The sequence below is a fragment of the Oncorhynchus kisutch genome, unplaced genomic scaffold (assembly GCF_002021735.2).
Source record: "Oncorhynchus kisutch isolate 150728-3 unplaced genomic scaffold, Okis_V2 scaffold1323, whole genome shotgun sequence".
NCBI classification, from domain to species: Eukaryota; Metazoa; Chordata; class Actinopteri; order Salmoniformes; family Salmonidae; genus Oncorhynchus; species Oncorhynchus kisutch.
The window spans coordinates 18,834-33,105 of NW_022263268.1; the positions used below are offsets into that span (position 1 = coordinate 18,834).

At 44.6% G+C, this 14,272-nt stretch overlaps 1 protein-coding gene across 8 annotated transcripts; it reads left to right on the plus strand.

The window, feature by feature from the left end:
* Positions 1 to 2,788: 2,788 nt before the first annotated feature.
* On the plus strand, positions 2,789 to 12,876 carry LOC109876858 (ras GTPase-activating protein-binding protein 2). 8 transcript variants are annotated; one of them, XM_031818275.1, is made up of 13 exons: positions 2,789 to 2,960; positions 4,679 to 4,797; positions 4,909 to 4,990; positions 5,234 to 5,419; positions 5,751 to 5,841; positions 5,951 to 6,056; positions 7,196 to 7,376; positions 7,627 to 7,728; positions 7,822 to 7,927; positions 8,102 to 8,161; positions 8,257 to 8,385; positions 8,611 to 8,729; positions 9,387 to 12,876. In XM_031818275.1, the coding sequence occupies exons 2-13, from the start codon at positions 4,703 to 4,705 to the stop codon at positions 9,669 to 9,671; spliced, it is 1,542 nt and encodes a 513-aa protein (XP_031674135.1). In that variant the 5' UTR covers positions 2,789 to 2,960; positions 4,679 to 4,702; the 3' UTR covers positions 9,672 to 12,876. The 8 variants fall into 8 exon arrangements, with proteins under 8 accessions (XP_031674135.1, XP_031674136.1, XP_031674137.1 ...); XM_031818276.1 differs by having other exon boundaries at positions 2,795 to 2,960; positions 5,234 to 5,407; positions 8,611 to 8,738; XM_031818277.1 differs by having other exon boundaries at positions 2,795 to 2,960; positions 5,234 to 5,407.
* Positions 12,877 to 14,272: the final 1,396 nt, after the last annotated feature.

The window sequence follows — 14,272 nt, forward strand, 5'->3', positions numbered from 1 at the left end:
GGCCATGTCGCTTCCACCGCACCGACCCTATGACTGTGGGATTGACCTTCCCCCTACCACCACGCCGTCCCGGGAACGTCTGTGCTCTCTGTCGGGACCGGAGACCAAGGCTATGGATACCTACATTGGGGACTCCCTAGCTGCTGGATTTATTTGTCCCTCTTCCTCTCCCGCCGGCACGGGGTTCTTCTTCGTGGAGAAAAAGGATAAGACCCTGCGCCCGTGCATTGACTACTGGGGACTCAATGACATTATGGTTAAGGACCGCTATCACTCATCTCCTCGGCCCTCGAGCCGCTCCAGGGGGCCATTGTATATTCCAAGCTGGATCGACAGAACGCCTACCACCTGGTGCGGATACGAGAGGGGGACGAGTGGAAGACCACCCTCAACACGGCCAGTGGCCACTACGAGTATCTGGTCATGTCCTTTGGCCCCACCAACGCCCCTGCTGTGTTCCAGGCTCTGGTGAATGATGTTCTCCGCGACATGTTTAAACGGTTCGTCTTCGTCTATATTGATGACATCCTCGTCTTCTCCCGCTCCCCTCAAGAACACATGCTCCACGTCCGGCAAGTCCTTCAACTTCTTCTGGAGAATCAGCTGTTTGTGAAGGCGGGGAAGTGCGAGTTCCATCGCTCCACCATCCCTTTTGTGGATGACATCATGTCTGCTGGGAGTGTCAAGATGAATGAAGGTGAGAGCAGTGATGGATTGGCCTCAGCCTACGTCCAGGGTGCAGTTGCAACGTTTTCTGGGGTTCTCCAACTTGTACTGTCGCTTTATCCGGGGTTACAGCACCCTGGCTTCCCCCCTGTCAGCACTCACCTAGCCCAAGGTTCTGTTCACGTAGTCTCCAGCTGCTGACCAGGTGTTCTGGGACCTCAAACATCGCTTCACCACAGCCCCCATCCTGGTTCATCCCACCACCCATCCCCCGTCCTGCCCTTGACCTCAAGCTACATCCCTGCACCTTCTTCTCCCATAGCCTCAACGCCACGGAAAGGAACTACGATGTGGGGAATCGTGAGCTTCTTGTGGTGAAGATGGTGTTGGAGGAATGGAGGCACTGGCTGGAGGGGGTGGAACAATTGTGTGGACTGACCACAAGAACCTGGAGTATCTCCGCACCGCCAAGCCCCTCAACTCCAGGCAAGCCAGATGGGCCCTGCTGTTCCCATGGTTCAACTTCTCCCTCTCAAACCAGCCAGGATCCAAGAATGTCAAGCCAGATGCACTGTCCCACCGCTATAGCCCCACGACTACTACCCTGGAACCCGAGACCATCCTTCCCACTTCGTGCCTGGCGAGGGCACTCGGCAATGGGTCAATAGGGAAGCAGGTCCGTGAGGTGCAGCGTTCCCAGCCTAACCCCGGGGGGGGCCCTGATAACTGGATGTTCGTTCCTGATGCCGTCTGCTCCGCGGTCCTGGAGTGGGCCCACTCTCCAGGCTTGCCTGCCCCCCCGGGCACCCGTCAGGCCCTGGCCTTTGTGCGACAGCTCTTTTGGTGGCCTATTATGGTCACCATGTCTGACATGTCCGCATTTGTCGCCGCTTGCACAGAGTGTGCACAGAACAAGACTCCTCGGCATGCTCTGACTGGCCTCCTCCAACCTCTGCCTGTCCCCTAAAAGGCACCTAAATTATTCTCAGACCATGAGAAACAAGATTATCTGATCTGATGAAACAAAGATTGAACTCTTTGGCCTGAATGCCAAGAAACCTGGCACCATCTCTACGGTGAAGCATGGTGGTGGCACCATGGTGGGATGTTTTTCAGCAGCAGGGACTCGGAGACTAGTCAGGATCAAGGGATTGATGAATAGAGAGATCCTTGATAAAAACCTACTCCAGAGCGCTCAGGACCTCAGACTGTGGCAAAGGTTCACCTTCCAACAGGACAACAATCTCAAACACACAGCCAAGGCAATGCAGGAGTGGCTTCGGGACAAGTCTCTGAAAGTCCTTGAGTGGCCCAACCAGAGCCCGGACTTGAACCCGATCAAACGTCTCTGGAGAGACCTGAAAATATCTCCCCATCCAAACTGACAGAGCTTGAGAGGATCTGCAGAGGAGAATGGGAGAAGCTCCCCAAATACAGGTGTGCCAAGCTTGAGGCATCATACCCAAGAAGACTTAAGGCTGTAATCGCTGCCAAAGGCACTTCAACAAAGTACTGGGTAAAGGGTCTGAATACTTATGTAAATAGACATTTCAGTAAAAACCTGTTTTTGCTTTGTCATTATTAGGTATTGTATGTAAATTGATGAGAAGAAGAAAAAAACTATTTAATACATTTTAGAATAAGGCTGTAACGTAACAAAATGTGGAAAAAGTCAAGAGGTCTGAATACTTTCCGAATGCACTGTAGGTGTGTCTCCGGATACTGGCAGGCATATGATAGACTTGTTTCTGTGGCTCTAGGTTACCTCCAGTTTTTGTATTCAAAAGTATTAATTGTAGCCTTCAAGTTATCTGTTGTCTGTCAGGAATAAAACATATAACATCCTCATGAATTACAGATTGCTCAATTTTGTAGTGTATAGAACATACTATATGAACATTATATATGTTTTAAGTCACAATTAATCGTGTTGGCTGATAATGAAAATTATATTACGAGGTATGACAAAATAAACCAGTTGTGACGTCATAACGTCTGGATTTTTAGGCAGGAAGGCAGGCGGGAAAATACACCAAAATACGTCACAATTGATGTTGTCCAGTGTAAAAATATCATTGGCTACTCCACTGTCACGGGGGTTCCCTCCCTAGATTGCAGGGGTTAGACAATAAATTTGAAGTCTATCGCTTTAAATTCCAATCTCTGATACAGCAGAGATCATAAAGTCTTTCAGTAGAGGGAGAGAAATATTATAAATTACACCTGAAATATTCTGCATATTTCAGAGTATAGTCATTTAATCACTGTGTTCAATTAGATAGGTATTTCAAAAGGTAAGTTACCTTTTTTTAATTAAAAAAAAATCGATAATCTGACTAACGATAACATTTTATTAATGGCTCGCTACTGTAGTTGTTCTCGGGAAAAAGTTAACATTTGAGTTAGTGAAGGTCTTTGTTGGCTCACTGTACAGTATGTGTCTTCAATTAATTTCATGTCGACAATTTGAGCTAAAATGGAATAAACAGGCATGGTATCATGTGATGCTAAACCCCGAATTTGACCGAGTTCAATTGTATTTTTCTCATTAACTAACTAGCTATAGCTAAAAATACCTAGCCAGTCGGCCTTTGTATTATGTGCAATGCTAACACGAGCACTGGTGTCGACAATATTGCTTGCTAACCAGCTCTGTTCAAGAAAACCCTGCCTGCCGGTGCCAGGATTTTTTAGGCACTTGCACGAACGTGTTAACCGGTCAGAATAGACCAATGTGTATTGGCTAGTTACAAAGTGATTGTTGCTAGCTGTTCAACGTTTCTAATTCATGAAATTGAGCCACATGACTTTGCATCATTAAAGTGTTGATGCATGTTAATACACGAAGGAAAACTGATAGGGGTAAACAAAGTTGTCAAGACAAGGTAGCTTGAGAAAAAGCAACGACGCCACAAATCTAGCTTAGCGCCATTAGCTGCCTAACGTTCGCAAATGTACTAGTTTCACTATCATTTAATTAGCAACCGGTACGGACTTTTCTGTGCATTTTGTTGATTTTAAAATGTATACTTAAATTACATTAGAATATTGGGGGTAATGCTATTTATCAATGCACGCAGTGTTAACGTGTTGGCTAACTAGGAGCTAGCTAACGAGTTTTCCCAAATTAGCCTAGCACCAATTTAGTAGGAAGCCAGCGTTAGCTAGCTAATCCTCGTTTACCTTACAAGTATGCTGCCCTAACTAGTTTGCTAAATACACTTCCAAATAAGACGAGGCCTCTTTCAAAGCATTTGGAGTTGGTCTACTATTTCTAGCAACATGTGTTATGTCTGGTATCAAGGCCAGGGAAATGATTCGACGATGCCACACGAAAATAGACATCTAGCTACGACGGAGGCTGTACCAGGTCGTGGGAGGCCTTCCGCAGTTTCCGTCACAATAGGCCTGGCTACTATCAAACAAATTAATTTAACATTAACCTAATTTGTTCATTTGATTAGTAACATATGTAAAGACAATCTCTCAACTCTTCTGAGAACGTCTCGTTGAAGTCGACCTATGCTTTGTACCCCTCTTTTGTGTCCGGGTGGATAAACGTGATGGCGCAGTTGCACGCTAGTGTGTGCTATCAAAGTAGTTAGTTAGCTAGCAACGATAAATATGTATCATTTTAAAATGTGAACACGAACAACATGGTGCATTGTCGTTTTAAAAATCAGTTGAACGCATCGGCTTTGTCTTCATATACTCAACTAATTTCAAAACTAGAAAACAACGTCTTAATAACCAGTTTCTGTACATAATTTTTTATTGGCTCAAATTTGCATGCAAATATCATTCATGAACGATTCATAAGTTGCTCAGTTTTCCATTGGTCTCATTCTGGTATTATGGGTTGATATTGTACATGTTGCCTCAATTATGTTCAATAAAAATGAGTTGTCATGGCTTTATTTTCCTTCTGCAATGCTGACCTGCATGTTCTTAGGTCACTTCAAAGTATTACTTCATATCAAGATTAAAATGTTTTGTTAATGTTCTGTTTCAGCACTTGATATTGATTACCAAAGAAATGGTGATGGAGAAGCCAAGTCCCCTGCTTGTAGGGCGGGAGTTTGTGAGGCAGTATTACACACTCTTAAACAAAGCACCCGATTTCCTGCACAGGTACTGACCGAATTGTCTAGATTGAATAGCCCACAGTATGTGATAACCTTCCATTGCTTTATGTAGACTTGTGCCAGCAGAACTTTAAATGTCTCTGCTTTGTCATGACAGGTTCTATGGAAGGAACTCCTCCTATGTTCATGGCGGACTTGACTCCAACGGGAAGCTTGCAGAAGCAGTGTATGGCCAAGCAGTAAGTGTCAATAACCTAAGTCAAAGATCCAGATGACAACTACCTGTTTTGAAACATATAACACAGTCAAGAGTCTTCACTCAGGATGCTTTTCATGCAAATCTCAAACAATTTAGATGTTCAAATATTTTTTTTAGAACCTTCCAAGTGCTGTGATGTAATAATGCAGGAAATTTGATTCTATTATAAACCATTCCTGGCCTTGTGATTTACTTCTAACTGTACTTCCTTCACCCTACCCAGGAAATCCACAAGAAGGTCCTGTCCCTGCAGTTCCAAGAATGCCACACGAAGATCAGACACGTGGACGCCCATGCCACGCTGACTGACGGCGTTGTGGTCCAGGTGCTGGGTGAGCTCTCCAACAACGGCCAGCCGATGAGGAAGTTCATGCAGACCTTTGTGCTCGCTCCAGAGGTGCGTAGTACGGTAGGCTAAAGGGCGGGGCTCACTGCACACACTTTACTAAGCATAGGGTAGTTGTCATATCTTAATTGTCACTCACTGGGAATTTTGGATTGTGTTCAGCAGTCATGAAATGGTAGAATGAATTAAAGTGGAGTGACTACCTGCGTTCAGTAGGGCTCAATGTTCAGGAAGTACCTCCCTGATTCACTGTTTCAAAACATTTCATGCCCACTGAAAAAAACTCTGCACTTTTTCTTAGATTATGAAGCTCCTCAACTATGAGGGGGGGAAAGCACATTTTCGTCAGCTAGTGCAGCACAAATAATAATAGCTTGTCTGGCTATTTCCACAGGGCTCCGTGGCAAACAAGTTCTACGTACACAATGACATTTTCCGCTATGAGGATGAGGTTTTCGGCGACTCTGAGGCTGAACTTGATGAGGGTAAGAAATTCTGCACTTTGTCCAGTTAAATTATCTTCAATGTTGACTTTGGATGTCAATTTGTTTATATGGTCTGTATACTTTGTTTTGTTAATCAATGGTACCTCAGAATCTGAAGAGGAGGTTGAGGAGGAGCAGGAGGAGAGACAGCCGTCCCCAGAGCCACTCCAGGACAGTCCTAACAGCACTACCTACTACGAGCCTCACCCTGTCATGTAAGTCTATTCCATGGAGACCACCATGCCAGTTTGACAATGATGGTTAGATCAATGGCGACTAGATGTACTTAATGTTCTGTTTTAGAGAAATTGCATTTATGTACAGGACGTGCACTGCATTAAAAAACAACAATAAGTAAACATGGCATACAGTTGGTATGTACACTCACTTTACAGTTTATTTGGTAACCATCTAGTACTGGGTCGAACCTGCTCTTTGCCTTCAGAACAGACAGAATTGTTTGGGGCGTTCTACACGGTATTGGAAACATGCCACAGGGATGTTGGTACATGCTGACGGCGACGGCATCATGCAGTTGCTGTGGATTGTTCGCAGCATGAATGTACTGCCGTCTAGCCCATTCCAGATGGTCTGTTGGGTTGAGGCCTGGGGACTGCGCAGGCCACTCAAGTAAATTAAACTCGATGTCATGCTCCAGGTGCTGTTTTTCCACTCCTTGATTGTCCAATCTTGGTGACCGTGTGCCCACGAGCCGCATTTAGTTTTTACCTGAATGGTGTGGAACCCGGTGTGGTTGTCTGCTGCAATAGCCCATCTATGACAAGGATCAACGAGATGCTGTTCTGCACACCACTGTTGTACTGCGCTGTTATTGATCTAATTGTGGCCCGCCTGTTAGCTTGCACGATTCTTTTCATTCTCATTCTACCTCTCATCAACTAGCTGTTTTCGCCCACACGACTGCCGCTGACTGGATGTATTTTTTTTCTTCTGTTTGTCGCACCATTCTTGGTTTACTCCAGACATTGTCGTGTGGGAAAATCCGGCGGCCAGTTTCTGAGTTACTGGATCTGGCGCGCCTGGCATCAATGATCATACCACGCGCAGCCTTAAGTCACTCGTTTTGTCCATTCAATTGAATAGTAACTGGATGCCTGTCTGCCTGCTTTATCTAGCAGGCCACATGACTCACTGTCTGTCTGTAGGAGCGGTCCATTTTCATGAACGGTGTGGGGTGCCAAATAAACTGGCCAGTGAGTGTACAGTTGCATCATATTTGTGTCAAGAAGAAATGTGACCGAATCCAATCATATTGAGCTTGTATCTGAGTTTATGAAAAAGTACATCTAGGCAAACAGCTGTAGAAAACTTGACTGATTTCTGCTTCATTTAGCAATGGTGTTGAGGAGCCTATGGAGGAGCCGGCTCCAGATCCTGAGCCCGAGCCTGAACCGGAGCCCGAGGTAGAGGAGCTGAAGCCTGACGTGGAGGAGAAGGTGATGGAGGAGCTGGAGGAGAAGGCCCCCTCCCCGGTCCCAGTAGAGTCCCCACCCAGCACGCAGGAGGCCCCCAAGGTTGGTCCACTCTCCTGGTACAACAGTGCTATGACCATTTATAACATCACAATAACATGCAGGTTGCATCTGAAATCACACTGCTGTTCTATATAGATCGCTGGTCAAAAGTGCACTATAGAAGGAATAGGGTGCCATTTCAGAAGTAGCACTATTGCACAGATTACTGTCAAGATATCTGCCTTTCAAAATCATATTGTACTGTGTTCTACTGATTGGCACGGTTGAATTCTGACTGAATTCCTGGCAGACCTTCTCCTGGGCCTCGGTGACCAGTAAAAACCTGCCTCCTAGCGGTACAGGACCCTCCTCTGGAATCCCCCCCCATGTTGTTAAAGCACCAAGCTCACAGGTAACCCCTGACCCCGTGTCTTGTGTGTGTCTGGGCTGTGTGTTGTCTGTGGTCAAGTAGGTCTCATCTCCTGTGTGTCGCGCTCCTTTACAGCCCAGAGCGGAGACCAAACTTGAGAGCCAGATGGCCCCTCTCCGGGGACCCCGGGACCAGCGCCCCCGCGACAGACCAGCCTTCGTACAGCGAGCATCCAGACCTGGTAAGCCCGGTGGGACCTAATGGCAATGTTTTTCTACAGACGCACTGTCTATACGCGCAATATGCTCTTAGGTCTGTTTTAGGTCTGCTTAGTTCTCAACACGTCATGGGTGCTCACACTTCTGTGGTTTACTATTTACACATGGGTCAATGTGTGCACGTCTCTGTCACTTAGATGGTGTTGCACCTTCAGAATCACAAACTGGGAAACCCCACTTCAGTTTTGTCAACAAAGGTAATAAAGCTGTGACTTTGTACTAAATGTCCTCTCTTCAGTGTTGGTACAGAGTGACGGTGCAGATGGTAGCTAATGACTTCTCCTGACTGCAGGTCGGGGTGAGGCGGACCCCGGTGAGATGGACAACAGGAGGATCATCCGGTACCCAGACAGCCACCAGCTCTTTGTGGGCAACCTCCCTCATGACATTGACGAGGCAGAGCTCAAGGACTTCTTCATGAGTAAGCACTCGTACACATGAATGGTTATTTAGACCTGCCATTTTCTGGTTGTTCAAATTATCAATGGCATTTAAATCAATAGAATTGTGTGCGTTTGGAACAGTTTTACATCTTCTATCCTTTTGTTAAGGTGTGACTAATGCGGTAAACTCCAGATGACGTAAGCAGGAGAAGTGTGTATGATTTTCGGTATTTGGAATTGAAAACTAAAATGTCTTCCTTCAGCTTTTGGCAATGTAGTGGAGCTGAGGATCAACACCAAGGGAGTCGGAGGAAAGCTGCCCAACTTTGGCTTTGTGGTCTTCGACGACTCTGACCCTGTCCAGAGAATCCTGGGGGCGAAGGTAGGGGGGGCAAGTACTGACTTCATTATCCCCCTCATTCACACGGGTGTTTTGGTGGCACTCGACTTGGTGTTGTAAATCACTACCTATGGGTTTTCTGCACAGTATCCTAATCCCCAATTCTCTAGCCCGTTTTCCTTTTGTTTGAATCTCAGCTATAGGAGACTGAGTATTCAAGGTTTTACTGGAGCAAAATGGTGCTGGGGGAGTGCTGACTGGAAATTTGAAGCCCTCCCGTTGTCCGCAGAGACAACATTCAGCTTGGCTTATGCTATCTGAGTCTCAAACATTCCAACAGAATCAATGGGGTTCCCATTCTCGGACAAAAATACTCCTGAATGTATCATTTTTGGAATTTGATTCTCCCTGACTCTTATTTTTGGTGATTGTTGGTTCTCAAGGATCGTAATTGAAAAAATAATATTGGGGACTCTTGTTTTAGCTTTCTGGACATAGGTGGCCCGAAAACACTTAGGCAGGCCTCCTAAGACTTTTCTATGCAGGAAAACTACAAACACAATCGATACAACCAAAGATGCAACAATAGGGTTTTATGGTGTGCAAACCAGTGAATGAGAAGGATTGTGAAAATTGTATTTTCTTAAGGTCCCCTAATCACCTGTCAGTCCTGTATTAACGGTCCCCTCTGTCCTGTAGCCCATCATGTTCCGTGGCGAGGTGCGTCTGAACGTAGAGGAGAAGAAGACCAGGGCGGTGCGTGAGCGGGAGGTCCGTGGCGGAGACGACCGCAGAGACATGGGGAGACGCGGCGACAGGGGGCCCGGCGGCCCACGAGGAGGCATGGTGGCCGGCAGCGGGATGATGCGTGACGGCAGGGGCCCCCCACCCAGGGGCGGCATGGGTGCTCCCAAGCCCGGCCTGGGTTCTGGAAGAGGAGCAGGAGGATCCGCCGAGGGCCGCTTCACCACCCAGCGCCGCTGATAGTGCCACCTGCAGTTCGGAAGTAGTACCACGTTCATCTTCTACCGTTCTCGTTAACGAAAAAATCTACATGTATAAACGTATATACTTTTGTTTGTTTATTTTCGTTTCGGTAAAAAAGTATTTTTGGCTTTGGAATGTGACAGACTGTCAACTATTTCTTCTTTGATGTGACAGACAAAAATGAGCAAACGTCAAATTTGCATTTTCGCTTTACTTAGCTGTGAGCTGAGCGTACTTTTCCAGTGTTGTCAAGAATTCACAAACATTAATTTGTAAATTTGAGGAAAAGCAACCAGGAGTAATCTGCATCGTTATAGGAGGAGGGACTGATAGACTTTTACCTACGATAATACAGCCCATCATTTGGAATAGAGATTATTACGCCTCGACTTACCAGGGCGCTACGTCACGAAACCCCTCTTAATGCACATTTTATATGTGGGGGTTCTCTGCCCGTTACTGTTGGAAAAGCATGAGGTGAATTTCCTGCTATGGGGGGGGGCTTGCATTTAGTTTTTTCCTTTTCAAAGGACACTGCTTAAAACAAATTGCATAATGCACTCATCAATATGCACTAATGGGTACTTTTGTCATGTTACGTTGACATCCTGGGATCGCAGCTGGTTGAGACATCTACTGTTGTCTCAAAGCTAAACGACGTGACAAGGCAGGCCTCCACTTCAGGCCTGTTTACTGTGACCAATATACTTCTCTCACATCTTTCATCTGCGAACCCATAACTATGCTTCAATTACTGCTGGAATACAACATACCAATCTACAGAATGATTATTTTCCTAAATGAATTTAATAAAAAGCTCAGTTCCTGGACTTCACCGACTGGGGAAATAAAAGGATGGTCCACAGACACAACCCAAGCTGACCAATAGGAGAGTGGTGGTGATAATGTTTGGGACTCGCTCCCTATTGTTTTTTATTTTATTTTCATGCATTTTTTTTCATTTTTTTTTCTCCCCTACTCTTGCCAGAACCGTGAAACTGGGGTTCCTCTTCTCCCTCCATTCCCCGTCAAGTGTACGGAGGAACATAATAAATGTACAGCAAAAATCATAGTTCACTGTATGATTTAATTCTCCTTTTTTTTCAACTTGACTATAAAAGCATGATGGTGCCTTCTATTTCATCTTTCCAGTCTTACTAGTGAGTTGAGTTTGGGGTGTCCGGTTTTGCTCCCAGCTCCAGTTGAACTACTCTACCTACTGAGGCCAGGAGAATTTGCAGTGTTCTTCACAGGATTATAACGTTTTTCTGGTGCACATTTCACTCTCCCATAAGTACTGTTGAACTACCTAAGATGATGTGCTGCAAGTTGTGCATTTGTTTATAGTATCTGCTCTGGGGTTTTGAAGAGACTAGAGAGACAACGGGTGCCTGAAGTTTTAATGTTAAATATCCCAGAGATGCGTTATTATGTTAAAGAAATGACTCATTGGAACATACTAGTCATGTGTGATTCTTGGTTAGTCAAGCAAATGGGATCAGTTGAAGAGTTTGCATCTGCAGTATTGACGAGCTGTTTGCTTAGTAACTGTAACGGACAGTGAAAAGGAAATGCCCTCTTAAAGGAAAACGTTTTTATTGCACGGCTCAGACATGGGCTACTAGACGGTTCTCAATCGGTACGGTGAATTGGAGCAGCATGGTCATTGTCTCGAACGGTGGCATAAGCCCTGGATCCAAGGGCATCCGACTGTTTCATCAACAACAAACATTTTTCGTTGGCAGCAATTTTTGTAAAATGGTCATCTTAGGTGTGGTTTAGCCTTAGTGCAAACTTTATCTGGAATGACACTCACTTTTTTAAATCCATTTATGCGTTCATATTTTTTTAAATGCTGATAATATTCAATGTGCTGTGTACCGATTTTTCTATTATTTTTTTCCCACTAAGGCAAAATAAGATTTCTATACCAGTACTCTGCCAGTGAAATGGGAAGTTTTATTTTTGTGACTGTGAAAGGGAAGACCTCGGTTTCAACCTGGAATAGAATCGGGGAGGAGAAATTACAAATATTTTGCACTTTTTTCTTAAACTGGTCTTCTTGCACTGAAACGGAAAGTTAAATCTGATGTAGCGCCTTTTCCAAAATGTCGTACTGAGGTCTTCCTTGTCAGGTGGTATTGCGCTATTTCAGAAATTTTCTGGGACAATCTGTCACGGTAAAAACACTTTTCCCATCCTACCCCCTTTTCTGACATTGCTCTCATAATTAATTTTCTCGTGGCATGGGCCAGCTTAAAAAGCCAGTCACACTGGTGGAAATGCATGTACCTTTTGGTTGGATTGGAGCGACGTGCCGAACACTGGTGTGTGTGTGTGTGTTATGGGAAGAGGCCATTTTGAAATTGAGCCCCTTTCTCCAGGAACCCATTGTTGGTCACTGCAGAACTACATCCCTCCACATATGGACAAGTTTCACAGTTGCCTATATACTCATAATGTGAGTTTCATATTATGGCTAAGAAAAGGGCACTTACTGCGATTTTACTTTTGCAAAGGTCAACAAGGGCGAGGAGAGTCAGCCGAGTGGAATGCCATCATGCTTTCTGCCTAGTTTTCTGAAGTCAGTGCTTTAAAACTCAGTGGTGTTAAACGTTTATTGGGAGCAGATTTGTACTTTTATTTTTTTTGCTCTGAAATTTCAGTGAAACCCCCATCTCTACCCCCAAGTTTCAAAGGACCCCCTAAAGCAAAGGCTGTAAACTTTTTCCACTGTTGAAAAATGCTGTAGAGTGGATTTAAATGTATATCATTCCAGTCCTCTTTTCAGTGGAATAGGATTTCCTTCCTGGCTTTAGCAAGTGTGGTACGCAAAGCAGTCGGTTGGTTGCCATCTTAATTTACTGTGTTTACCTTCTACTTGTTTGCTAGTAGAAACAAAAAATGTGTTGCAGATGGAGCAAATTTGTTTTAGTTTCCATTTTGAATGTGTTTGGACTTAACATACAATAAACTACTGATATCTGCACCAGTCATCACAGTTGTCATGTTTTAAGGGGCACAGCAGTCAACCAAATGTCGTAAAAGACAAAGAAGTTGAAAATGCCCCAAGATGTTGGATCCTACTTGAGAATATTAACAAAGCCAGAAGTAACGTGGGTCTCGACTATAAAGAACAAAAATATAAACTCAACATGTAAAGTGTTGGTTTCATGAGCTGAAATAAAAGATCCCAGAAATGTTCCATGTGCACAAAAAGCTTATTTCTCTCAAATGTTGTGCACACATTTCTTTACATTCCTGTCAGTGCGCATTTCTCCATCCACCTGACAGGTGTGGCATATCAAGAAGCTGATTAAACAGCATGGTCATTACACAGGTGCACCTTTTTCTGGGGACAATGAAAGGCGTCTCTAAAATGTGCAGTTTTTTTACTGAACATAATACCACAGGTGTCTCAAGTTTTGAGGGAGTGTCCAACTGGCATTCGGACTGCAGGAATGTCCACAAGAGCTGTTGCCAGATAATTGAATGTAAAATTTCTTTACCATAAACTGCCTCCAACGTTTCAGAGAATTTGGCAGTATCTGGTCTCACAACCACAGACCATGTGTATCCACGCCAGCCCAGAACCTCCACATCCAGCTTCTTCACCTGGCTCCCCAGTGGGTGGGCCTATGTCCTCCCCACCCGTGGCTGCGCCCCTGCCCATTCGTGAAATCCATTGATTAGGCCTAATTAATTTGTTTGAATTTACTGACTTCCTTATATGAACTGTAACTTTGAAATTGTTGCATTTATACTTTTTGTTCAATGTAGTTGCCACAGTCATAATTCTTGCTAAACCCCGCCTGTTTCTACAATTTCTCTTCTTAAAATGTTATTTCAAACCTAACCTTAACCACACTTCTAATTTCTAATGAAAGGAACGTTTCTTATTGGCAGTCCCCTTTTCTTTTTTACCTTCAGTTTGGTGCATAATGAACACCACCTAGTTCCAGCTCCTGTGGTAACTGCCTTGTGTTGATTGCAAAGGCAGCCGCGGTTGACCACAGGTCTGCGTATTTGTGACACAGGCATGATACTCTCCGATAATGAATCCATGAATCATTGTTCATTCTGGCTTGATTAAAAGTTGCACTTGTCGAACCTGGCTTTCTTTGCAATGCAGGGTGTAATTTGTATTGTGCAACATCGTGATTCTGAAGGTAACATGTTAAACGTATTCATTTAGTGTAATTAAATGGTTGAGCACTGCAGTCCAAAACAACTCAAAGTCTGTTTATGAAAAGGAAATGGTTTATTTTTGTCATGTAAGCATATACGCGTGATGCTGTGAGTGATTAAACAATAAAAACTTGATGCTTATCAACACTTCCACATAGCAGAGTCAGCGCACAATGACACAGATCATATCAGCCTCTGCCGATCTCTTGTCTGGGACAGTAATGGAGACTTAGCACCAGAAACTCTTAGCCATAGAAATATAATCTATAGAACGGACACCCCCCATTCTATTTATAAATGGTTTTAGGAACCTGATACTTCAGTCACTCAGAGAATTCTCTTCAGATGAACCTGCAAAGCCCGGACATAGGCTGAGAATACAGAGGGGGGCATGAGGTAGTTGGGTATAC

Bases quoted from the DNA above. Each gene is read 5' to 3' on its own strand.
- LOC109876858 (XM_031818274.1), top strand. From the start codon at position 4,703: ATGGTGATGGAGAAGCCAAGTCCCCTGCTTGTAGGGCGGGAGTTTGTG. The intron at 7,377-7,626 runs GTTGGTCCACTC...AATTCCTGGCAG, and splicing joins GCACGCAGGAGGCCCCCAAG to ACCTTCTCCTGGGCCTCGGT. The intron at 8,739-9,386 runs GCAAGTACTGAC...TCTGTCCTGTAG, and splicing joins TGGGGGCGAAGGTAGGGGGG to CCCATCATGTTCCGTGGCGA.